Raw genomic sequence first — 27,051 nt, 5'->3', positions numbered from 1 at the left:
ATCAACAGAACAAAAAGGCATCCTACAGTATGGGAGAATATATTTGTAAATGACATATCCAACAAGGGGTTAGCGTCCAAAATACATAAAGAACTCACCTGCCTCAACACCCAAAATGCAAATAAGGCGATTAAAAAATGGGCAGAGGATATGAAGAGACAGTTCTCCACAGAAGAAATTCAGATGGCCAACAGACACATGAAAAGATGCTCCACATCACTAATCATCAGGGAAATGCAAATTAAAACCACAAGGAGATATCACCTCACACCAGTAAGGATGGCCAGCATCGAAAAGACTAAGAACAACAAATGCTGGTGAGGATGTGGAAAAAGGGAACCCTCCTACACTGCGGGTGGGAATGTAAGCTAGTTCAACCATTGTTGAAAGCAATATGAAGGTTTCTCAAAATACTAAAAATAGAAATACCATTTGACCCGGAAATCCCACTCCTTGGAATTTACCAAAGAATATAACTTCTCAGACTAAAAAAGACATGATGCAGCCCTATGTTTACTGCAGCACTATTTACAATAGCCAAAATATGGAAGCAACCTAAGTGTCCATCAGTAGATGAATGGACAAAGAAGATGTAAATATACACAATGGAATACTATTCAGCCATAAGAAAGAAACAAATCCTATCATTTGCAACAACATGGATGGAGCTTGAAGATATTATGCTCAGTGAAATAAGCCAGGTGGAGAAAGACAAGTGCCAAATGATTTCCCTCATTTGTGGACTATACCATCGAAGCAAAACTGAAGGAACAAAATAGCAGCATACTCACAGACTCCAAGAAGGGACTAGTGGTTACCAAAGGGCAGGGGTGTGGGAGGGCATGTTGAGAGGGAGGGAGATGGGGATTGAGGAGTATTATGTTTAGTACACACGGGGAAAACAGTGCAGCACAGAGAAGGAAACAATGAATCTGTGGGCATCTTACTACACTGATGGACAGTGACTGCATTGGGGTATGGGTGAGGACTTGATAATATGGGTAAATGTAGTAACCACATTGTTTTTTCATGTACAACCTTCATAAGAGTGTATATCAATAATACCTTAATAAAAAATTAAAAAAAAAAAAAGAAACCCAGGGAACAAGAGTAACTGTTTTTGGTGTTCACCTTCCCCGGAAGAAGGATTTGTATCTACCTGGGTGTTAAGTTTGGGTTCCATAGAGTTATCAAAAAGAAGATGGCCTGAGAACATTTATCCATTTCATAAAGGACAACTGCAGCCATCATTAATGTCTCACAGCTAGTAAGAACTTGTTAAGAGTTCAAGCTAGTTATCTCTGTTTAAGAGTAGATGGAACCACCTATTATTAATTATCTTAGGCCTTCCAGTGCCTCATTAGGAAACTTAAAAAAATAAAAGGAGGTATGGAAGAGGGAGTAGTTCTGAGAATTAAAATGGAATGGAATAACGAGGTCTGCTTTGAGGCCAAAGTCGGGGGAGAAGGCAAGGGTTTTGCTTGTCCGGCCTCTGCCACAATAAAGAGGACCTTAATACAAACTGGCAGCACCCTACAAAATGTGGCCCATAATTCAAGCTGTCAGCTTAATCACACTGCTTCCAGGTAAAGAGAAGGAGCGTTGTGTGCTGACCCTTGGTCCTCAGCCTGCCACAGACAGCCCATCTCTGTCGGCCTTTGTGTCGCTGTCCCCTCCTCCCCTCCTTTTTGGCATTGTGTTCCCTTCAAGTGGTCCCTAAAAGGGACCACCCAGGGGGCTGCACAATGGGGACCGAGGTAGCCACCAAAACATAGGTTTTGTAAGACAGCCTGTTAAAAGAAAAATACTGTTTAACTATGTATGTGTTTGTCCTTTCTACAAGTGTTTTGTGTGGCAAACAAAACCCCGCATAGAAACTTCACCATGGCTGCACGTACAGCTGTTGCAGCCATCGGTGTCAGGCTTGAGATAGTTGCTTCCAGTTTATTTTCCCAGGGCACTAATTCTTGATGTGGTTTATATTTACACATTTGTATTTATGATCAGGAAACTTGATACCAAAGCAAGCAAATTGTCCTGGCTTTATGAAACTATTTTATCAATAGTCTAATAAGAGTTGGCTAGACATTGCTCTTGGGTGAAATTTGTCTGTAATGCTACTTAACAAAAGCTAGCAGCCCGGAATTCAGTCAATAGCCATTTACACCTCTGTAAAAGGATTAGCTCTAGCCAATTGTTACTCTGTTTAAATCTTAATTTGCATCTTTATGGAGGTAGAGCTTCTCTAGACTTCTCTGGGTCTCTCTGTTCTATTTGTGTACCTATAGGTGGGAGGTCACTGGAGGTTTGCTTCAGGATGACCAGTAAACTACACAAATTGAATTAGCATCCCTGGTTTTGACTGACAGTAGTCTGCTTTGGTTCGTTGTATTTTGTAGCGATTGTGGTCTTTGAGTGTTTGACACATGAATGCATTCTGTTATTTTTGTTCAAACTTAAGAATTTTCATGGGTCTTAGGTCCTATTTTAAATATTGTTAATTGTAATTAAATTTCCTTGTGAATTAAAATTGATAAACCAGAACTAGAACTTTGATGGAGTGATATAATCTTTTCTATTCAGACCATGTGTTCTTGGTTTAAAGGTCAAAGCCTTATGTTCTGGAAGGAAGGTATGGTCAAACCCGTGAGGAGGAGAAGCTGCATTTCTAAGCCAGTGTTTCTTTAGGTGCTAGAATTGGAAACAAAGGCTGGTTGTATTGCCCTGTTCTCACCTTTCTGTGTGGGGCCATTCCTGCATTACACCCTCATATCTTATAGACATGCTGTGAAGGATGCCTTTTGTTTCTTGCTCATTTTGAAATACAATTTTCTTCTCCAAGACTTTGTTCTGGATGTGACCAACTATGATACTTTATGATTCTTCAGTCTCATTTAAAGTACAGTAAATATACTTCATAAAACTTCTAAAATGTAACATGTAAATTATGTAAGCAAACTCTTTACTGTTTATGATCAGTGTTTACCACACTATTATGAGACTGCTGTTCCCTAGAGAAAATAAAACCCAAAGTCAAACCTATCATGCTACAGCTGAACACATAAATCCTAAGTCCCCAGAAAGGTAACCGTCACAGACGTGTGGAAGTTACCTGGCAGAGACAAGGAAATGCCCATTTTCTGTAGCCCTCATACAAGTTTAATTTTGCCAAAAAGTGATTCTGAGTTCGCAGTATTGAAAGTAAAACACAGTACTTCATTTCTCTTCCTTGGTTTTTAAAAAAATTATACCTTAATGTGAGTGTTCACATTAGCCTGGAGGGGAGTTGTTTTCTTTAAAATTATCTCCTAAATTTTGTGTGACTGAAAGATGAAAATGAAGGTAGGGAGAAGTTACTTCAAATTTGGCTCCCAAATTTTTGTTGCATTTTTTAATTATTGTTTGGTAAAATAAATCTCTTTAAAGTGCCATTTGTGTTTCCAGCAATACTTGTCACCCAGCAGGTTTGTCCACTGTCTGGACTTCACAGAGAACAAACTGCCAGTAGGACCGGCATATTGGTGCCAGGCTGGTCCACATACTTCCTAGAAAGGTGACAGTGGCTCTTCAGACTGCTGTCCTTCTAGGTGGGGTTATTTTGGTAGGAAGGCAAACAGGAGACATGAAAGAAACTGCGGTCTTGAATTTTAGAATAGTGTCTTTATAACACAGTTTTAATTGTTGGCTCCATAGTATTTGGATTCTTTAGTAGAATTATATTCAGCCAAGGACTAGTGAATAGTTTGTAAACTAAAGCCAGATATCATGTGAGGAAATAACTATTAGAAATCCTCAGCACAGACCAACTCATCTGTTAGACTAAGAAGGTTCTGAGTTAATCTAGAGTAGACCTGAGTTCTGTGTGGCCATCTTATTGGTCACTTGCTTCCAAGCCCTGAAAGCCCTGGTCGGTAACAACCATACAAAGACATACTGTAAAAATAGGTGTGTCATGAATATCTCTAATCTGGGTTTAAATCTTGGCTTGCCACTCAATACATAGTTTATCTTCTGTATTGAGTGATCCATGCAATGTAAAGTAAGATAAAAATTCACAAGTCCAGTTACAATTCTCAATAAGCTTTTGGTCTTAAGACTAGACAGACATGACAACTGAGAACAGTACAATGTAGCATGTTGTCTGTATTGTGCTAAAGGAATTCAGGGATAAGGAAGATCCCAATGATGATGTCATCAGAGAAGCTTCTAGGTGGTGTGAGATGAGCTAGTCTGTAAGCCTGACATTTGGGTTGATCAGACTGCAAAAGAACAGAGATGATCTGGCATTTGTCCTGACTAGACAATCAGGTGTTAATGAGCACCGGCACACCACGGTGGGGCCAGTGGTGGGGATGCAGGAAATCGGGGAGCATTGCCTGTAGAGAATTTATAAGTAATAATAAAACTACTAAAACTCAATGTGCTTTCTCTCACCACCATTCATAAAAATGGCAGAGATAAAATACTGCACCCTGGAGGGAGGCCACTCCCACCATAGCACTCTGCCCACAGCTCACCTGGTATACACCAGCATTGCTGTCTGCAGTTAGCAACTACTGTACGTGTTTTAGAGGACATACAAAAACATCAAGCATGGCCCTTGCTCAGGGTGTCCCTACTGGTTTGGGAAGTAAAACCAATGGCAGTCTAAGTGGAGACCCCAAGCCCACAGACTGACTGCTTATCCAGCATAGCATTTATCCCTCTTCTGAATTAGTTGCCACATTTTTAAATTTGGCAGATGTCATATAAAAATTAGAATTGAAATTGTGAATTCCCAGCTTTACTTGAAAACTAGGAAAATCAGCATCCCTGTGCTGCACATTCCACAGTGGAAGTTGAAAGTGACTGGCCCTTCAAGGAGACATGAGCTCCAGCCTTCCACATCCCCCCACCAGTGGCAGGGGCTTGAGTTCCTCCTGGCTGAGTCAGTCCTCCTGGGAATGGCTGTTTCTTGCTTGCCTGCCATCCCCACCACTGCTCCCACATTTAACATGCTTTTCCCCTGCCATCTAGGGCACACGATCAGTCTCCTGGCCAGTCTTGGGCCTCAGGTCTCTCCCCTCACCAGCTGCATCCGTGCACAGCTGCCAAGGGTAACACTCTCAAAAACACTGCTCTCAGGAAACCAGCCACAGCTCAGAAATCTGCAGGGTTTATCAATTTTTCTTGCCAGAATTGCATAATGAGTTTTATTTCCCATTTCTATCCTGTCACCACCAAGAGCAGCCCCTGCCTGGCCAAACTTGACTCCTTGCTGGTCCCCACTTCCCTCTTACCTGGCATTTCCTCTACCTTTCCCTGTGCTGCTGCCCAGCTTGGCTGAATCCTGCCTGGCAGAAGTTCCTCCACAATTCCTGATTGTCTTCCTATTAGTTCTGTGTTCTCCTTACTGCCCTGAAACTGGCTCACCTCTGGTGTGCTCATCTTCCTCCTCTTAACAGTAGGTATTATTCTGTGACGTGAGTAGCAACAAGATAAAGCCTTCCAGGTGAATTAGGACTCAGATTTGCCTAAGAAAAAGAATTATCCGTGGGTACTGTGAGTCACATAGGCCAGGAATCTGGAAGGCTTTTGGCAGTGGAGTTTAGGATTGAAGACCCAACAGGGTGTGGCCCATAGGGACTGACTCTAGGCTTAGTTTGGACAAGAGCTCAAGACTTGGCAAGGAGCTGGAGCACTGACAGTGTGGCCTAGAGTCCAGAAAGGGGTTTGAATCTTGGGGATTGGGGGGCCTTTAGGTTTCATGTCCAGGGTAAAAACCTGTTTGGTGGGGGTGGAGGGGAATGTTGGGAGAGATTCAGGGAGGCAGTTGTCTGCCCTCCAATAGAGAGAGCTCATCTCCTTTATCCTTGCAATACCAGGTATATGGCCATCAAATGTGCGCAGTAACTTAACCAACTGTAGTACTAATTGCAAATTAGTAACACTTTGCTAATTAACATATTGCTTTAAAAGTTGATTCATTTTCTTTTAGGGGTATGTGTTGAATATTCACAACTATGTGTGTGATCAGCTTCTTTAAAGTGGAAATACTATTTTGTTTTTTATCTCTTCTCCCATTGCTTTTTAGAATCATGCTTTTCTCAAAATAGCCATTTTTTTAAAAGGAAATTTCTAACCAATCTCTTTGGAGGCTACTATGATACCATGATAGACCTAACCTAAAACAATACCCAAATTATCTGACCCTACCATCCCCCTGTAGACTGGAAATAGATAATGAAGGCTAACTCCCTCTTTCTACACCTTCTGTTCTTACTAAGAATAAAGAATATTTTATTGCAGTGTGATCTTAGTGAAGAAATAATAGTCATTTTTCTGCATTCAGAAATAGAAGACATAACCTATACTTCAGCCAGCAGTTTTCATTTTCTTAGCAGTGACAATTTAAGTAAATTTCACATGAGTTGTGGAGATCTAACTTTGTTATGATTGACAATATAAAATTAGTCTTTTCTGCTGTTAAGATTATCTAGCATTCCTATCAGTCAGGTGGAATATGGAATGAGATTGCCCAGCTGTAGATCTGAGCATCATGAAAGTCTTCTAAGGGTTAAAAGTCACTTCTTCTGATGTAAAACCGCCGTATCCACACTAACAAGTTTTCCAAACTGCCCCATTTTATGTCTTTGTCCAGAGACAGTCTAGTTGCTGCATTTTATGTCTAGATTATATTATAAATATATTTCAGTAAACCACAAAGAACCACCATAGATTCTAGAAACTGGCTGGCTGTGCTTAAATAAACATCTCATGTAGCACCTGTTTAATTTTATAGGCTCTATAATAGCAGTGACATTCTGAAAGAAGACCTTGAAGCTTGTGGAGCAGCTGACCTCTACCAGCTTCCAAGAGTCTTACCTGGGGGTGGCAGCTATGGAAAACAAGTCAGGTATTGGTTTTGTGAAATTGCTTGTGGGGTAGTCATCCTTGTTCCCAGATAATTTCAAACAAAAAGGGTCATAGAGATGCCACTAATCCACATGGTCATCACTGAAGTAGTTGCTTGTAGTTGTCATTTTAACTTTGTTATGGACTTTACCATTTACTTCTTTGTAAAACATTTGTTTCTGATTGTTAATTGGATACATCACCCAATCCCTGCTCATAGTAATATTTTATGGGCTTACCTAGGGGGAGAGCCCAGGCAGCCTTTGTCTGGCATACCTTGGAGAACAACCCAGGATATAATCCAATATACCTGCTGCCTGGAGGGATGTCCTTGCCAAGTCCAAATGCCAGATGTGTTCCTCAATTTCCAAAGTCATGCTAGTGATAGAGACCTCAAGTCTAGAAGATATGGGACCCCAGTCTGCAAGTATGGTCTCTGGCCCAGCAGCCTCAATAAGCCTTGGTTGGGAGCTTGTTATCAAGCTCCACCCATGATCCATGGAATCAGGAATCTGGGGGTGGGACCCAGCCATTTGGGTTTTAATGAGCCCTTAAGGGAACTCTGCTCCCTCAAATTTAAGAACCACCACTTTGAGGATGTGCCTTAAATGGCCATAAAGCTGGGACGAAAGAGAGGATTCCTTATTTTCAGGGTAGCTGGCACATATGAACCATGATTCTTATACATCTTTCCTAAGTCAATCAAAAATTGATTCCATACCTTCTGTCCACCTTTTAGACAGTCTGGGTTTCTCTGCATGGCCTGGAAGTGGGTGACATCTGGGCTGCTGATTGAGTTCATAGAATTACAATGTGTAATATATGTAATGGTTTGCCCAGAGCTGGCACCTGGGCGGGTGCCTGGTTCATGTTGCATAAATGTTGCTAGTGTCCTGACCCTGATTTTTTCAGGGACTGATTATATTCCCTCTTATTAAAGTATATCCCCACCATTTCCTAACAGAGAACAAATCATTACTCAAGTACAGTCAGCAGAGGAGCATCTGTGAGAGCCCCGCCACAAGGACCTTATGTGGCTGAGAGCAAGAGTGGCTTTGGGGTTGGTTAGACTGCCTCCAATGTCATATTCTCTACCTAATGTGCCACTCAGGCTGTTTTATGCTAATGACTTTCTTTAGAGTGGAATCCAGCCTAAATCTAGTGTATATTGGATCCTTTAAAGACATGAGAAGTCAGGATAATGGTCTCTAAAAGGACCTTGTCATCAGAAGACTTGGTTCTGCTTCACAGACCAGGAGATGAAGTTCACTTGTTCCAAATGTGTTTACATTACCTTCTGCATCTACTAGTGATCTCCAAACAATGGAAAATGCTGGACATGACCTTCCTAGTCAGTAGGTTTTCAACCTAAAGGAGTAAAGAGCAATACAAGAAACTCCTCTTTCATTGTTTTTATCATGTGAAATAAAAAACAGCAGTCTTGAGGGAGGGGTGGAAGATGGCGGCGTGAGTTGAGCAGCGGAAATCTCCTCCCAAAACCACATATATCTATGAAAATATAACAAAGACAACCCCTCCTAGAATAAAGACCAGAGGACACAGGACAATATCCAGACCACATCCGCACCTGAGAGAACCCAGCGCCTTGCGAAGGGAGTAAGATACAAGCCCCGGCCCGGCGGGAGCAGAGCGCCCATACCCCCAACTCCCGGCGGGAGAAGAATAGGCAGAGCGGGAGGGAGACGGAGCACAGGACTGCCGAACACCCAGCCCCAGCCATCTGGGCCAGAGCGCAGGGCCCTGGATACTAGGAAAAGAGGGCAGCAAGAACAGTGAGCGGGCACTGGAGGCTGGGCGCCAGAGGACATAAGAAAAGCGAGCGACCAATTTTTTTTTTTTTTTTTTGCTGTTTTGTTTTAGCGAGCGCTTTTTGGAAGTCTAAAAGGGATAGGGCCCCCAATACTATGGAAACAGGGCAGAAAGACCGGTGAGCAGATGCCTGAGGCTGGCGCCGGAGAATAAAGAAAAACGAGCGGCCACCTTTGTTTGTTTGTTTGTTTGATTTTTAATTTAAAAAAATTTATTTTTTTTTAATTGAAATTTTTTTTTTTCTTTGTGGTCATTGTTTTGTTTTGGCGGGTGCTTTTTGGAAGTCTTAAAGGGGCAGGGCGGGACATTTAATCCAGAGGTAGGGAATCCGGGGATCTCTGGGCACCCTAACCCCTGGGCTGCAGGGAGCAGGGAGGCCTCTTACAGATATAAATAGCCTCCAGGGGGCTCCCCCTCCAACGCGACCCCACCACTTTGGAGCAGAGGCCCGAACCAGGCCACGCCCACAGCAACAGCGGAGATAAACTCCATAGCAGCCGGGCAGGAAGCAGAAACCCTGTCTGCGCGCAGCTGCGCAGCACAAGCCACTAGAGGTCGCTGTTCTCCCAGGAGAGGAAGTCCACAAACCAACAAGAAGGGAAGTTCTTCCAGCCGTCACTCGTCCCAGCCCTGCAAACTATTCCTATCACCATGAAAAGGCAAAGCTACAGGCAGACAAAGATCACAGAGACAACACCAGAGAAGGAGACAGACCTAACCAGTCTTCCTGACAAAGAAATCAAAATAAGAATCATAAACATGCTGACAGAGATGCAGAGAAATACGCAAGAGAAATGGGATGAAGTCCGGAGGGAGATCACAGATGCCAGAAAGGAGATCGCAGAAATGAAACAAACTCTGGAAGGGTTTCTAAGCAGAATGGATAGGATGCAAGAGGCCATTGATGGAATTGAAACCAGAGAACAGGAACACATAGAAGCTGACATAGAGAGAGATAAAAGGAACTCCAGGAATGAAACAATGTTAAGAGAACTGTGTGACCAATCCAAAAGGAACAATATCCTTATTATAGGGGTTCCAGAAGAAGAGAGAGGAAAAGAGATGGAAAGTATCTTAGAAGAAATAATTGCTGAAAACTTCCCCAAACTGGGGGAGGAAATAATCGAACAGACCACGGAAATACACAGAAACCCCAACAGAAAGGATCCAAGGAGGACAACACCAAGACACATAATAATTAAAATAGCAAAGATCAAGGACAAAGAAAGAGTTTTAAAGGCAGCCAGAGAGAAAAAGGTCACCTATAAAAGAAAACCCATCAGGCGAACATCAGACTTCTCGACAGAAACCCTACAGGCCAGAAGAGAATGGCATGATATATTTAATACAATGAAACAGAAGGGCCTTGAACCAAGGAAACTGTATCCAGCACAACTATCATTCAAATATGACAGTGGGATTAAACAATTCTCAGGCAAACAAAAGCTGAGGGAATTTGCCTCCCACAAACCACCTCTACAGGGCATCTTACAGGGACTGCTCTAGATGGGAGCACTCCTAGAAAGAGCACAGCACAAAACACCCAACATATGAAGAATCGAGGAGGAGGAATAAGAAGGGACAGAAGAAAAGAATCTCCAGACAGTGTATATAACAGCTCAATAAGCGACCTAAGTTAGGCAGTAAGATACTAAAGAGGCTAACCTTGAACCTTTTGTAACCATGAATTTAAAGCCTGCAATGGCAATAAGTACATATCTTTCAATAGTCACCCTAAATATTAATGGGCTGAATGCACCAATCAAAAGACATAGAGTAATAGAATGGATAAAAAAGCAAGACCCATCTATATGCTGCTTACAAGAAACTCACCTCAAACCCAAAGACATGTACAGACTAAAAGTCAAGGGATGGAAAAAAACATATTTCAGGCAAACAACAGCGAGAAGAAAGCAGGGGTTGCAGTACTAATATCAGACAAAATAGACTTCAAAACAAAGAAAGTAACAAGAGATAAAGAAGGACACTACATAATGATAAAGGGCTCAGTCCAACAAGAGGATATAACCATTCTAAATATATATGCACCCAACACAGGAGCACCAGCATATGTGAAACAAATACTAACAGAACTAAAGGGGGAAATAGACTGCAATGCATTCATTCTAGGAGACGTCAACACACCACTCACCCCAAAGGATAGATCCACTGGGCAGAAAATAAGTAAGGACACGGAAGCACTGAACAACACAGTAGAGCAGATGTATCTAATAGACATCTATAGAACTTTACATCCAAAAGCAACAGGATATACATTCTTCTCAAGTGCACATGGAACATTCTCCAGAATAGACCACATACTAGGCCACAAAAAGAGCCTCAGAAAATTCCAAAAGATTGAAATCCTACCAACCAACTTTTCAGACCACAAAGGCATAAAACTAGAAATAAACTGTACAAAGAAAGCAAAGAGGCTCACAAACACATGGAGGCTTAACAACACGCTCCTAAATAATCAATGGATCAATGACCAAATCAAAATGGAGATCCAGCAAAATATGGAAACAAATGACAACAACAACACTAAGCCCCAACTTCTGTGGGACACAGCAAAAGCAGTCTTAAGAGGAAAGTATATAGCAATCCAAGCATATTTAAAAAAGGAAGAACAATCCCAAATGAATGGTCTAATGTCAGAATTATCGAAATTGGAAAAAGAAGAACAAATGAGGCCTAAGGTCAGCAGAAGGAGGGACATAATAAAGATCAGAGAAGAAATAAATAAAATTGAGAAGAATAAAACAGTAGCAAAAATCAATGAAACCAAGAGCTCGTTCTTCGAGAAAATGAACAAAATAGATAAGCCTCTAGCCAGACTTATTAAGAAGAAAAGAGAGTCAACACAAATCAACAGTATCAGAAATGAGAAAGGAAAAATCACGACGGACCCCACAGAAATACAAAGAATTATTGGAGAATACTATGAAAACCTATATGCTAACAAGCTGGGAAGCCTAGGAGAAATGGACAACTTCCTAGAAAAATACAACCTTCCACGACTGACCCAGAAAGAAACAGAAAATCTAAACAGACCAATTACCAGCAACGAAATTGAAGCGGTAGTCAAAAAACTACCAAAGAACAAAACCCCCGGGCCAGATGGATTTACCTCGGAATTTTATCAGACATACAGGGAAGACATAATACCCATTCTCCTTAGAGTTTTCCAAAAAATAGAGGAGGAGGGGATACTCCCAAACTCATTCTATGAAGCCAACATCACCCTAATACCAAAACCAGGCAAAGACCCCACCAAAAAAGAGAACTACAGACCAATATCCCTGATGAATGTAGATGCAAAAATACTCAACAAAATATTAGCAAACCGAATTCAAAAATACATCAAAAGGATCATACACCATGACCAAGTGAGATTCATCCCAGGGATGCAAGGATGGTACAACATTCGAAAGTCCATCAACATCATCCACCACATCAACAAAAAGAAAGACAAAAACCACATGAACATCTCCATAGATGCTGAAAAAGCATTTGACAAAGTTCAACATCCATTCATGATAAAAACTCTCAGCAAAATGGGAATAGAGGGCAAGTACCTCAACATAATAAAGGCCATCTATGATAAACCCTCAGCCAACATTATATTGAACAGCGAGAAGCTGAAAGCATTTCCTCTGAGATCGGGAACTAGACAGGGATGCCCACTCTCTCCACTGTTATTTAGCATAGTACTGGAGGTCCTAGCCACGGCAATCAGACAAAACAAAGAAATACAGGGAATCCAGATTGGTAAAGAAGAAGTTAAAATGTCACTTTTAGCAGATGATATGATACTGTACATAAAAAACCCTAAAGACTCCACCCCAAAACTACTAGAACTGATGTCGGAATACAGCAAAGTTGCAGGATACAAAATCAACACACAGAAATCTGTGGCTTTCCTATACACTTACAATGAACCAACAGAAAGAGAAATCAGGAAAACAACTCCATTCACAGTTGCATCAAAAAAATAAAATACCTAGGAATAAACCTAACCAAGGAAGTGAAAGACTTATACTCTGAAAACTACAAGTCACTCTTAAGAGAAATTAAAGGGGACACTAACAGATGGAAACTCATCCCATGCTCGTGGCTAGGAAGAATTAATATCGTCAAAATGGCCATCCTGCCCAAAGCAATATACAGATTTGATGCAATCCCTATGAAACTACCAGCAACATTCTTCAATGAACTGGAACAAATAATTCAAAAATTCATATGGAAACACCAAAGACCCCGAATAGCCAAAGCAATCCTGAGAAAGAAGAAGAAAGTAGGGGGGATCTCACTCCCCAACTTCAAGCTCTACTATAAAGCCATAGTAACCAAGACAATTTGGTACTGGCACAAGAGCAGAGCCACAGACCAATGGAACAGACTAGAGAATCCAGACATTAACCCAGACATATATGGTCAATTAATATTTGATAAAGGAGCCATGGACATACAATGGCGAAATTACAGTCTCTTCAAAAGATGGTGCTGGCAAAACTGGACAGCTACATGTAGGAGAATGAAACTGGACCATTGTCTAACCCCATATACAAAAGTAAACTCAAAATGGATCAAAGACCTGAATGTAAGTCATGAAACCATTAAACTCTTGGAAAAAAACATAGGCAAAAACCTCTTAGACATAAACATGAGTGACCTCTTCTTGAACATATCTCTCCGGGCAAGGTAAACAACAGCAAAAATGAATAAGTGGGACTATATTAAGCTGAAAAGCTTCTGTACAGCAAAAGACACCATCAATAGAACAAAAAGGAACCCTACAGTATGGGAGAATATATTTGAAAATGACACATCCGATAAAGGCTTGACGTCCAGAATATATAAAGAGCTCACACGCCTCAACAAACAAAAATCAAATAACCCAATTAAAAAATGGGCAGAGGAACTGAACAGACAGTTCTCCAAAAAAGAAATACAGATGGCCAACAGACACATGAAAAGATGCTCCACATCGCTAATTATCAGAGAAATGCAAATTAAAACTACAATGAGGTATCACCTCACACCAGTAAGGATGGCTGCCATCCAAAAGACAAACAACAACAAATGTTGGTGAGGCTGTGGAGAAAGGGGAACCCTCCTACACTGCTGGTGGGAATGTAAGTTAGTTCAACCATTGTGGAAAGCAGTATGGAGGTACATCAAAATGCTCAAAACAGACTTACCATTTGACCCAGGAATTGCACTCCTAGGAATTTACCCTAAGAACGCAGCAATCAAGTTTGAGAAAGACAGATGCACCCCTATGTTTATCGCAGCACTATTTACAATAGCCAAGAATTGGAAACAACCTAAATGTCCATCAGTAGATGAATGGATAAAGAAGATGATGTGGTACATATACACAATGGAATACTACTCAGCCATAAGAAAAGGGCAAATCCAACCATTTGCAGCAACATGGATGGAGCTGGAGGGTATTATGCTCAGTGAAACAAGCCAAGCGGAGAAAGAGAAATACCAAATGATTTCACTTATCTGTGGAATATAAGAACAAAGGAAAAACTGAAGGAACAAAACAGCAGCAGAATCACAGAACTCAAGAATGGACTAACAGGTACCAAAGGGAAAGGGACTGGGGAGGATGGGTGGGTATGGAGGGATAAGGAGGGGGAGAAGTAGGGGGTTATTAAGATTAGCATGCATGGGGGGGTAGGAGAAAAGGGAGGGCTGTACAACACAGAGAAGGCAAGTAGTGATTCTACAACATTTTGCTATGCTGATGGACAGTGACTGTAAAGGGGTTTATAGGGGGTCCTGGTATAGGGAGAGCCTAGTAAATATAATATTCATCATGTAAGTGTAGATTAGTGATACCAAAAAAGAAAAAAAGGGCAGTTCCTGTGTGGTAACCTCCAATGAGTTCTACACAAGGGTATAAAGGGCATATAAAAGTGTAGGCAAAGGGTCTGTTTGTGTTTATACAGAGGATCAAAGCCTAATTGGGCTACCCAGAAAATGAACTAAGATACGATATGAAAAAGAACTTCCAACATCAGCACTCTCTGGAAGACTCATGCCAGAAGATGATCATCAAAAAACCCCAACAAAGATCCACGCACTGCTACAGCTGTAGATGCACTCATCCCACCAGTTCCTGGACTTGCCATGGGAATGAGGAAGGAGATATCTAAGCTGGCCTGTGCATACAGTAAAACAACAAATTTGACTGGATCTATACTGTTGGAACTCAATCAAGAATTAGGAGAAGTGCAAATTGTAGCGCTCCAAAATCTTACAACTACAGACTATTTACTGTTAAAAGAACATAAGGGATGTGAACATTCCCCAGGAATGGGTTGTTTTAATTTGTCTGATTTCTCTCAGACTGTTCAAGTTCAGTTGGACAATATCCACCATATCATAGATAAGTTTTCACAAATGCCTAAGCTGCCTAACTGGTTTTCTTGGTTTCACTGGAGATGGCTGGTAATTACAGGTATGCTTTGGTTATGTAACTATACTCCTATTATGTTAATGTGTGTGCGCAATTTAAGTAGTAGTTTAAAACCTATACATGCTGAAGTTACTCTACAAGAAGACATGTCAAAGAAATAATCTTCCCATGTTTTCTGCCGCCTGCTACTTCTATAGCTTTTCTTCTTCCTTCCTAATTACAAACCTTAAATAGAATTCGTGCCTCATATCAAATTTACCGAGTATCATAATTCTTCCAAGTGGTAAAGATACCTCAAGACAAATGCTGGGCATAGAAGCTACAGGGCATAAATATGCAAAGAAATAAAAAGCTAACCATTTCAAACAATAAGGCTTCTCTCTCACTTACCAACTTTACATTTCCCTGTATGGCCCTGGAAGGTGACTGGTTAGCCAGAGACGGGTAAGATTCCTCAAGGGAGGAACAACCTAAGACAGGCACAGTCGCAGGGGGGTCATCAGGTGAGAAATTGGGGATCAACAGAGGTGAGGCTTAGAACCTCACCCCCCCATTGTGAGAGAAATCTTCTGCATACGTGGATGTTTTATTGCCCTTGTCTAGCTTGGATTAACACATAGTCTACAGGCACACACCTGATCATCTACATTTGCTCTCTTACAACACTAGACTATGTTTTCTACCTTTATCTTGTATCTGCCTACCACTTCAGCATTTTATTAAAAATAATAATAATAAAGAGAGAAATGTGGTATCCACATATAAATCAAGTATAAAAATCAAATGAATATTTATATTTGAACTGACTGTTTATAGTTCATAATGCATGAGCAAAACCGAAGGTTTCTGTGATGGCTGCCCTTGTACTGTTCACCATGTAAGAACTTACTATGTAAGGATTTGTTCTCCATGTAAGAACTTGTTTGTTATGCCTCAGAAGATTGGAGACTGATGAAAATTAGGCTTGGGGTGGATTAATGATTGTGCATTGAGCCATTGACTCCCCTATACAGAATTTTATTGTTGTTAACAACCATTTGATCAATAAATATGAGAGATGCCCTCACACACACACAAAAAAAACAGCAGTCTTAAAATCCTCCTTCTCAAGGTGATGGAAGGTGCTGGCTTGGGAGGAGTCTCTCTGCATTCTCTAGGTCATCTGGCGATTGTGTGCTGGAAGACCCTTTAACCTGGCCCTTGTTTCTCTCTCTGCCTTGTATATATGTTGATATACTATTTGGCATGAACACTGTGTGGTATATGGCATAGAGAGCCCATGAATTTATAATCCTGGGTGCAAACAGACTTGTTAGACTGAATGATTCACTGTGTGGCTCTCTCAGGCAGGGCTGCCAAACTGTGATTGTGGCTGATCAGCTATAATATCTATATCTACTAGACTCACATTTGTTACAGTTCTCAACATGCATAATAGAACATTGATTTTCATTATGAAAGGTTGCATTTTACATGACTATTGATCTACAGTTATGTATAAATCAGCCTCCCCTAAGAAATTATCTTTCTTTATGACCAACACAAATTTTAAAATTAATATCTAGAGCCTTCAAGACTGTTTCCTTACCATAATTATTTTTCAAAGTCAGATAAAGAAATCGAATGGTTACTAATGTCAGTGTTATGTTCAGTTGCCATTAGACTTGCTCGGGGTGTTGTAACTGGGGATGCTGTTTAATGCATACAGATGGTCATTGGTTCACTCTTTAGCCTTGGGAAAAGTGCCCAGTGTTTCTGTGACCTTTGAGAGTCAAGTAGTTGGGTCTTGAAATACAGATTCTTTCTAACAGGTTTTAACCATCATTAGGCTGCCATTGCCCTCCTTGCTCTAGCCACTCCCTGTGTCCCTCAGTACCCGGGAGTTATTGCTGGGTACCTACCTAAGTGAGATATTCCCGTCTGCCTCATAATACCCCTTGGACCACAACAGTCAACTAGTCAGTTTGACAAACTCTCCCAGAAACAGATTTGGAGAGAATAATCTACCTTTGTTCCTCAATTGTTAATGACTCTGATGCCATAGAATTCTAAGCCAGGCAAAGTGAGAAGCCTCTAACAAGTTATAAATTACTTAAAGCCTGGTAAATAGAGCTGTGTTTGGTGACAGCAGCCTTGCTTGGGCCCGTTGAACAAACCATGGCTGTTGACATCTCTCTTTACTTAAATTGCATCTGTAAAATGGAACATCTGCCCCATAGTATAGTCTAAAAGTGCAAAGACTTCTGATTTCCAGCCCACAAAATGAAGCAACTTAAAGGAAAAAGAACAAAACCATTCCTATCATCATTATCAGTTTTTGTTATATTCAAGGATTAAGTGTTCAAAGACCTTCATATGAATGGTTCAGTATTATTAGATGGAGGACCAAATCATTATTTTAGACAATTAGGAATTATTGAAATATAATTTATGTCATTTGAAGTAATTGATAAAAAGTTTGTTCATTGTTGCCTTCTAAAAATCATATTTTAACATAAAAATGATTTAATAAGTAGTTTATCTAATACGAAAATAATGAAACTACCCATTTAATTTTTTTTCCAGATGCAAGTAATTAATTTTCTCTGGTAGTGTCACCTTTCAGGTACAACTGCCCAGTTGTGCTGTCAGAATCATGCTGAAAAATTGAATCAGGTTTATGTTGTTTGGATTACAGTATGTAAAAGCCTCTTTATTTTAATCTGCCTATGGTCAGAGTAAAATTCAAGATATTTATTACTTTTCACTTAAAACTTTGGTCAAATTTCTAATCTGTTGTAAATTCGTTGTAATTAGGAAATGCTGGCATATTTGTCTAAACTACAGTTCTGTGATTGGAAGCCTTTCCAAGTAGGAAATTATAGACTATTTATTTAATTATATTTTTAATTAGAAGAGTATCTAATTTAGCTGACATCAAACATTTTTTTCTATGTGGCATTAATGTTATAAATTTTCTGATGGAAAGTGGACAAAGAGAAAAAAAACTCCTTTAATACATTGTACCACTTTGCAGATTTTCTGATTTGGTGCATTTATATAGAACCATGGGCAAACTCCAGGCAAGGGCAATCATGGCTCTCACATTTCTTGCCTAACCTGTCCTAAAACAAATCTGCAAGAAAGCCTGGTTTTGTGCTTTAACTGTTGACATAACTGTTCAGAAGTCACAAATTCTAGGTGCTGTACCTCCTTCAATAGCTCATTTGCTCTTTGAGCCTATGTGACTCAATTAATGGGTTTTGTCCTTCTGTGAAATATGTATAACTATGGGAAACCTTAGCTAGTTACTTCATGCCAGAACCCAAAGGTTGGTCACAGTTGGCAGGGATATTGGTAACCAGAGTCTTGACTTGACCTTGCCTGTACAGAAATCATGTGTTATCAGTCACTAGAGAGACTGGCCTCTGATGATTTGATCCAACCCAACTAATTTAACTAATTTAATTTATCCTAATTCATCTAGTTTTTAAGTTTAATTCAACCTAACTAAACATGCTTTCAGACCAGAAACACAATTGATTTACTGATTGTGAGAAACATAATGGCTAAATGGACTAGAATTTGCTGATGGCCTGTAATTGTATTTTCCCAGTAGGGAAATCTGTTGTGAAACCAAGTGCAGATGCAAAGGTTGCCTCATTTACATAGAATCAGAACAAAGGAATTGGGTAGCATTATGACATCAGTGAGGCCTGGACAGAACTAAGGAAAGCAAGTTACTACAGGGACTTTTCTACCAAACCAGCCAGAAAACATAGAGTCAATCTGGTAAGTTTTCTGTAAATTCAAGAATCCTGATAACTCATCCCATTTTATTCAATTATTGGGAAAAAACTAGGGTTTGGTCAGGCAAAGGTTGTAACAGTTACTTATTAAAGAAGGTTCTGATGTACCTAGAGTTACTTTTTTCCCAAACATTTTGTTATGAAAATTTCCCAGCACACAGAAAAATAGTCCAGATTCTACCAATGATGTTTTGTTTGCACTCCCACATCTGTGTTTCCATACTTCCATCCCTCAATCTCAGCCTCTTATTTTTATGCTTTTCTAAGTAAGTTGCAGACATTAGTACACTGTTTTTTTAACTTTTCACTTTGAAATTTTCAAAACAAATTAATAAAAGCAGATTAACAGTAGAATGAACTCCCATGTACCCCTCACCCATATCCACCAATAGTCAGCATTTTGTTGATCTCATCATATCTCTTTCCCTCATCCACACCTTTGTTCCACACCTTAGTTTAAAACAGACAACATAGTTTACTTACAACTACTCACAAATACTTATATCTCTAATATATAAGGATTTAATACATTACCATTTGACAAGATTCTTTAATACCTACTCCTTGTCAGTTGGCTTTATCTCAAAAAAGTCTTTCTCCATTTGCTTTGTGGATCAGGACCAATATCACCTGTAAACTGTTGGTTCAATCCAAGTACGTGATATATAGCAGGCCAGTTATTTTGGCAAGACAACGTCATATGTAGTGCTCACACATCCTCGCAGGCAGCACATGAGTCTGGTCGTCCCACTGTGAGTGGTGCTAAGACTGAGCTGTGGTTTCAAGTGTTGGCTAACTCATGCCTATAGTATAAAACTGCTGTGCAATTTTCACAAAGTTACAGTCAGTTCCTAGAAGTGTTCATTAATTTGGACTTAAATAAATGGTGATTTTTCTAATTCATTCTTTTGTCTGCATTTATTAGCTGTGAGAACTTTTTCCATCAACTACTTGGTAACTCTGAAATGCATATTTTGACTGCAAAGGCAAGATAAATGCTTGATTTAATCCCTTTACTTTACAGTCTTCAGAATAACGGGTTGTTGCCCTGTAGCAGCCTCTAGGTTGGTTGGTTAGTTGGTTTATATCTTTAAATGTGGTAAAACATACATAAGATTTACTGCTATAGCCATTTTTTGAAAATTTTTTATTAAGGTATTATTGATATACACTTTTATGAAGGCTTCACATGAAAAACCAATGTGGTTACTACATTTACCCATATTATCAAGTCCCCACCCATACCCCAATGTAGTAAGGGTACCCTCCATCAGTGTAGTAAGATGCCACAGATTCACTATTTGCCTTCTCTGTGCTGCACCGTTTTCCCCGTGATCCACCATACCATGTGTACTACACATAATACCCCTCAATCCCCTTCTCCCTCCCTCCCTGCCCGCCCTCCCAAACCCCTCCCTTTGGTAACCACTAGTTCCTTCTTGGAGTCTGTGAGTCTGTGGCTATTTTGTTCCTTCAGTTTTCCTTCGATGGTATACTCCACAAATGAGGGAAATCATTTGGCACATGTCTTTCTCCACCTGGCTTATTTCACTGAGCATAATATCCTTGAGCTCCATCCATGTTGTTGCAAATGGTAGGATTGGTTTCTTTCTTATGGCTGAATAGTATTCCATTGTGTATATGTACCACATCTTCTTTATCCATTCATCTACTGATGGACACTTAGATTGCTTCCAAATCTTGGCTATTGTAAATAGTGCTGCAGTAAACATAGGGGTGCATATGTCTTTTTGAATTTGAGAAGTTGTATTCTTTGGGTAAATTCCAAGGAGTGGGATTCCCGGGTCAAATGGTATTTCTATTTTTAGTTTTTTGAGGAACCTTCATATTGCTTTCAACAATGGTTGAACTAGCTTACATTCCCACCAGCAGTGTAGGAGGGTTCCCTTTTTCCACATCCTCACCAGCATTTATTGTTCTTAGTCTTTTCAATGCTGGCCATCCTTACTGGTGTGAGGTGATATCTCCTTGTGGTTTTAATTTGCATTTCCCTGATGATTAGTGATGTGGAGCATCTTTTCATGTGTCTGTTGCCCTTCTGAATTTCTTCTGTGGAGAATTGTCTCTTCATGTACTCCACCCATTTTTTAATTGGGTTATTTGCTTTTTGGGTGTTGAGGCATGTGAATTCTTTATATATTTTGGATGTTAACCCCTTGTTGGATATGTCATTTACAAATATATTCTCCCATACTGTAGGATGCCTTTTTGTTCTGTTGATGGTGTCCTTTGTCATACAGAAACTTTTTAGTCTGATGTTGTCCCATGAGTTCATTTTTGCTTTTGTTTCCCTTGCGCCAGGAGATGCGTTCAGGAAGAAGTTGCTCATGCTTATATTCAGGAGATTTTTGTCTATGTTGTCTTCTAAAAGCTTTATGGTTTCATGACTTACATTTGGGTGTTTGATCCATTTTGAGTTTACTTTTGTGTATGGGGTTAAACAATAATCCAGTTTTGCCAACACAAGCTGTTGAAGAGGCTGTTTTTTCCCCATTGTATGTCCATGGCTCCTTTTCATATATTAGTTAACCATATACGTGTGGATTTATATCAGGGCTCTCTAGTCTGTTCCATTGATCTATGGGTCTGTTCTTGTACCAGTCCCAAATTGTCTTGATTACTATGGCTTTGTAGTAGAGCTTGAAGTTGGGGAGCAAAATCCCCCCTGCTTAATTCTTCCTTCTCCATATTGCTTTGGTTATTCAGGGTCTTTTGTGGTTCCATATGAATTTTAGAACAATTTTGTCTAGTTTTTTGAAGAATTCTGTTGGTATTTTGATGGAATTTCATTGAATCTGTAGATTGCTTTAGGCAGGATGGTCATTTTGATAATATTAATTCTTCCTATCCAGGCACCCAGGATGTGTTTCCATTTATTGGTGTCTTCTTTAATTTCTCTCATGAGTGTCTTGTAGTTTTCAGAGTATACGTCTTTCACTTCCTTCATTAGGTTTATTCCTAGGTATTTTATTCTTTTTGATGCAATTGTGAATGGAATTATTTTCCTGATTTCTCTTTCTGCTACTTCATTGTTAGCGTATAGGAATGCCACAGATTTCTGTGTATTAATTTTGTATCCTGCAACTTTGCTGAATTCAGATATTAGATCTAGTAGTTTTAGAGTGGATTTCTTAGGGTTTTTTATATACAATATCATGTCATCTGCAAATGGTGACAGTTTAACTTCTTCCTTGCCTATCTGGATGCCTTTTATTTCTTTGTGTTGTCTGATTGTCGTGACTAGGACCTCCAGTACTATGTCGAATAGAAGTGGGGAGAGTGGGCATCCTTGTCTTGTTCCCCATCTTAAAGGAAAAGCTTTCAGCTTCTCGCTGTTAAGTGTAATGTTGGCTGTGGGTTTGTCATATATGGCCTTTATTATGTCGAGGTACTTGCCCTCTATACCCATTTTATTGAGAGTTTTTATCATGAATGGATGTTGAATATTGTCAAATGCTTTTTCAGCATCTATGGAGATGATCATGTGGTTTCTGTCCTTCTTTTTGTTGATGTGATAGATGATGTTGATGGATTTTTGAATGTTGTACCATCCTTGCATCCCTGGAATAAATCCTACTTGATCATGATGGATGATCTTTTTGATATATTTTTGAATTTGGTTTGCTAATATTTTGTTGAGTATTTTTACATCTTTGTTCATCAGGGATATTGGTCTGTAATTTTCTTTTTTTTGTGGTTTTGGTATTAGAGTGATGCTGGCCTCATAGAATGAGTTTGGAAGAATTCCCTCTTTTACTCTTTGGAAAACTTTGAGGAGGGTGAGTATTAGGTCTTCAGTAATATTTGATAAAATTCAGCGGTGAAGCCATCTGGTCCAGGAGTTTTGTTCTTAGGTAGCTTTTTGATTACCAGTTCAATTTTGTTGCTGGCAATTGGTGTGTTCAGATTTTCTGTTTCTTTCTGGGTAAGCCTTGGAAGGCTGTATTTTTCTACAAAGTTGTCCATTTCTTCTAGTTTATCCTGTTTGTTAGCATATAATTTTTCACAGTATTCTCTAATAATTCTTTGTATTTCTGTGATGTCTGTAGTGATTTTTCCTTTCTCATTTCTGATTCTGTTTATGTGAGTAGACTCTTTTTTTCTTGATAAGTCTGGCTAGTGGCTTATCTATTTTGTTTATTTTCTCAAAGAACCAGCTCTTGCTTTCATTGATTCTTTCTGTTGTTATATTCTTCTTGATTTTATTTATTTATGCTCTAATCTTTATTATGTCCCTCCTTCTACTGACTTTGGGCCTCAGTTGTTCTTCTTTTTCTAGTTTTGTTAAATTGTGAGATTAGACTGCTCATATGGGATTGTTCTTCTTTCCTGAGGAAGGCCTGTATTGCAATATACTTTCCTCTTAGCACAGCCTTCGCTTCATCCCACAGATTTTGTGTTGTTGAATTATTGTCATTTGGTCATTTGTCTCCATATATTGCTTGATCTCTGTTTTTATTTGGTCATTGATCCTTTGGTTGTTTAGGAGCGTGTTGTGAAGCTTCCATGTGTTTGTGGAATTTTTCATTTTCTTTGTGTGTAATTTATTTCTAGTTTCATACCTTTGTGGTCTGAGAAACTGGTTGGTACAATTTCAGTCTTTTTGAATTTACTGAGGCTCTTTTTATGGCCTAGTATATGATCTACGCTTGAAAATGTTCCATGTGCACTTGAGAAGAATGTGTATTCTGCTGCTTTTGGGTGTAGAGTTTTGTAGATGTCTGTTAGGTCCATCTGTTCTAATGTGTTGTTCAGTGCCTCTGTCTCCTTACTTATTTTCTGTCTGGTGGATCTGTCCTTCAGAATGAGTGGAGTATTGAAGTCTCCTAGAATAAATGTATTGCATTCTATTTCTCCTTTTAATTCTGTTAGTATTTGTTTCACATAAGTAGGTGCTCCTGTGTTGGATGCATAGATATTTATAAGGGTTATATCTTCATCTTGGATTGACCCCTTTATCATTATGTAATGTCCTTCTTTGTCTCTTGTGACTTCCTTTGTTTTGAAGTCTATTTTGTCTGATACAAGTACTGCAACTCCTGCTTTTTTCTCTCTATTAGTTGCGTGAAATATCTTTCTTCATCCCTTCACTTTTAGTCTGTGTATGTCTTTGGATTTAAAGTGAGTCTCTTGTAGGCAGCATATAGATGGGTTTTATTTTTTTATCCATTCACTGACTCTGTGTCTTTTGATTGGTGCATTCAGTCCATTTACATTTAGGGTGATTATCAATAGGTATGTACTTATCGCCATTGCAGGCTTTAGATTCATGGTTACCAAAGGTTCAAGGTTAAGTTCCTTACTATCTAAGATTCTAACTTAACTCACTTAATATGCTATTACAAACACAATATAAACTTTTTTTTTCTCCTCCTTTTTCTTCCTCCTCTATTCTTTATATATTAGATATCATATTCTGTACTCTTTGTCTATCCCTTGATTGACTTTGGGAATTGTTAATTTAATTTTGCATTTCCTTAGTAATTAGCTGTTCTACTTTCTTTACTGTGGTTTCATTACCTCTGGTGACAGCTATTAAACTTTAGAAACACTTCCATCTATAACAGTCCCTCCAAAATACACTGTAGAGATGGTTTGTGGGAGGTAAATTCTCTCTGCTTTTGCTTATTTGGAAATTGTTTAATACCTCCTTCAAATTTTAATGATAATCTTGCCAGATAAAGTAATCTTCATTTGAGGCCCATCTGCTTCATTATATTAAATACATCATGTCACTCACTTCTGGCCTGTAAGATTTCTGCTGAGAAGTCTGATGATAGCCTGATGGGCTTTCCTTTGTATGTGATCTTGTTTCTCTCTCTGGCTGCTTTTAATAGTCTATCTTTTCCTTGATCTTTGCCATTTCAATTACTATATGTCTTGGTGTTGTCTTCCTTGAGTCCTTTGTGTTGGGAGATCTGTGGATCTCCATGGCTTGTGAAATATCTCTTTCCCCAGATTGGGGAAGTTTTCAGCAATTACCTCCTCAAAGACACTTTCTATCCCTTTTTCTCTCTTCTTCTTCTTCTGGTACCCCTATAATGTGAATATTGTTCTGTTTGGATTGGTCACACAGTTCTCTCAATATTCTTTCATTCTTAGAGATCCTTTTTACTCTCTGTGCCTCAGCTTCTTTGTATTCCTCTTCTCTAATTTCTATTTCATTTATCGTCTCCTCCACCGTATCTAATCTGCTTTTAGTACCCTCCATTGTGCTCTTCAATGATTGGATCTTTGACTGGAATTCATTCCTAAGTTCTTGAATATTTTTCTGTGCCTCCATGAGCATGTTAATGATTTTTATTTTGAAATCCCTTTCAGGAAAATTAATGAGGACGATATCATTTAAATCCTTCTCAGGAGTTGTATTCATAATTTTACTCTGAATCAGGTTCCTTTGGCCTTTCCTATTTGTATATGGCACCCTCTAGTGCCCAGAAGCTCTACTCTCTGGACCTGCTCAGCCCCTGAAGCAATGTCATGGGTTGCAGGGGAGTGGTATTGGTGCCTGAGGGGTGGAAAGAGCTGTTTCCTGCTTCCTGGCTGCTATGCCTGTCTCCACTGCCTGAACCAGTGGGCCGAGCACACAGGTATAAGCCTGTATGCTTTGCGTTTGTAGTTGCTGTAGACATGTCCTCCCTCTGGCTGGCCTAACGCCAGGGTAGGGTGTGCTGGTTTGTGACCCAGGTGGGTCTTGCCAGGAGAAAGATGCAGTAGGCTGCCTGTCATGGAGGGGGTCCCTTGGAGCTGTGTAGCCAGCTAGGGAGCTGGAGCTCCTGAAGATCATGAAAGCTCCCAACCTGCTGGGCAGAGTGCACCCAGTCAATTTTGTCTACCTTTCCTTTCTCCTGAGCAGCAAGCTCTGTGGAATCCTTGCCCCTTTAGGAGCCCTCTTGCTGTTAGGAAGTCTCTCAGACTGCCTGCCTTTCTTTTGTCCCAGTGCAGCCAGATATGGATCCCTGTTTTCCACATGTAGCTGGAATCTCAGTCTCTCCAGGAATTCTGCCTGTCTTAGCTTTCCAACCCCCTAATCACCCGAGTACCATGCAAGCACCATGAAATGTAGGTTTGTTCTCCCAGAGCAGATCTCCAGATTTAGGTATTCAGCAGTCCCAGGCCTCCACTCCCTTACTGCTCTGTTTCTCTTCCTCCTGCTGGTGAGCTGGGGTGGGGGAAAGGCTTGAGTCCCTCCGGGCCACAGCTTTGGTACATTACCCTGTTCCGTGATGTTTGTTCTTTTCTCCAGGTGTATGCAGTTTGGTGCAGTCCTCTTTCCTGTTGCTCTTTCAGGTTTAGTTGTATTAATTATGTTTTCGTAGTATATGCAGTTTTAGGAGGAACCTCTGTCTCACCTCTCACACTGCCATCTTTAATCCTCTCGCCCAGTGTAGACATTTTTAAGTGTACAGTTCAGTAGTGTTTGGTACATTCACATTGTCATGTCCAGAGTTTTTTCATCATGCAAAACTGAAACTCTATCCCCATTACACAACTGTCCACTTTGCCGTCCCCCCAGCTCCTGGCAATCACCATCCTGTTTTCTGTGTCTGTGAATTAAACTGTTCCAGGTACCTTACGCAAGTGGAATCAGGAATTTTTGTCATTGGCTTATTTCAGTTAGCAAAAAGTCCTTAAGATTCATCTATGTTACAGCATATGACAAGATTTCTATCCTTTTAAAGGCTCAATCCAGAGGTTTTTATTGTATTTAAAACTTTTTAAGTGAATTCATGTATTTTTATGTATTTGCTGTGTTTTAGTCCATTGTAGTCATTATCCTTTTTGGTGCTCAAATTGTCCCAGTGGGAGACCTTCAATATCAACCATTAGGCCTTCTGGCATTACTCATTAGTGTTTAATAGTTGCCTTACCTTATGCTGTGCCACAGTGTTCCAAGCTTATCTTGTACATTTACTGCCCCTGGAACAGGACCTGGAATAGGGCATTTCCCTAAAGGGTCCTGGTTTCTTTTACATGTGTTTTACATTCCTTTTTGGGAACCTTTTAAGTTTCTATTTTAGGTATTTAGGTTCTAAATACCATAGTCTAGGCAGCAATATAGGCTTACTTTTTAACTTATTC

At 39.8% G+C, this 27,051-nt stretch overlaps 1 protein-coding gene across 8 annotated transcripts in view; it reads left to right on the top strand.

Annotated features, from left to right (window-relative positions):
• Positions 1-27,051, top strand: part of KIZ (kizuna centrosomal protein) — a 146,518-nt gene that overhangs the window by 81,170 nt on the left and 38,297 nt on the right. For 6 of the 8 annotated variants that reach the window (XM_057502671.1, XM_057502668.1, XM_057502669.1 and 3 more), the window contains one exon: positions 6,782-6,895. The exons of the other annotated variants lie outside the window; for them this stretch is intronic. In XM_057502671.1, coding sequence (XP_057358654.1) covers positions 6,782-6,895 — 114 coding nt within the window. The remainder of the gene's footprint in view (positions 1-6,781; positions 6,896-27,051) is intronic. 8 annotated transcript variants of the gene reach the window in all.

Source organism: Manis pentadactyla, chromosome 5 (assembly GCF_030020395.1).
Source record: "Manis pentadactyla isolate mManPen7 chromosome 5, mManPen7.hap1, whole genome shotgun sequence".
Taxonomy (NCBI): domain Eukaryota; kingdom Metazoa; phylum Chordata; class Mammalia; order Pholidota; family Manidae; genus Manis; species Manis pentadactyla.
Note: the sequence above shows the minus strand (reverse complement) of the source record. Positions and strands in the feature narration are given on the sequence as shown.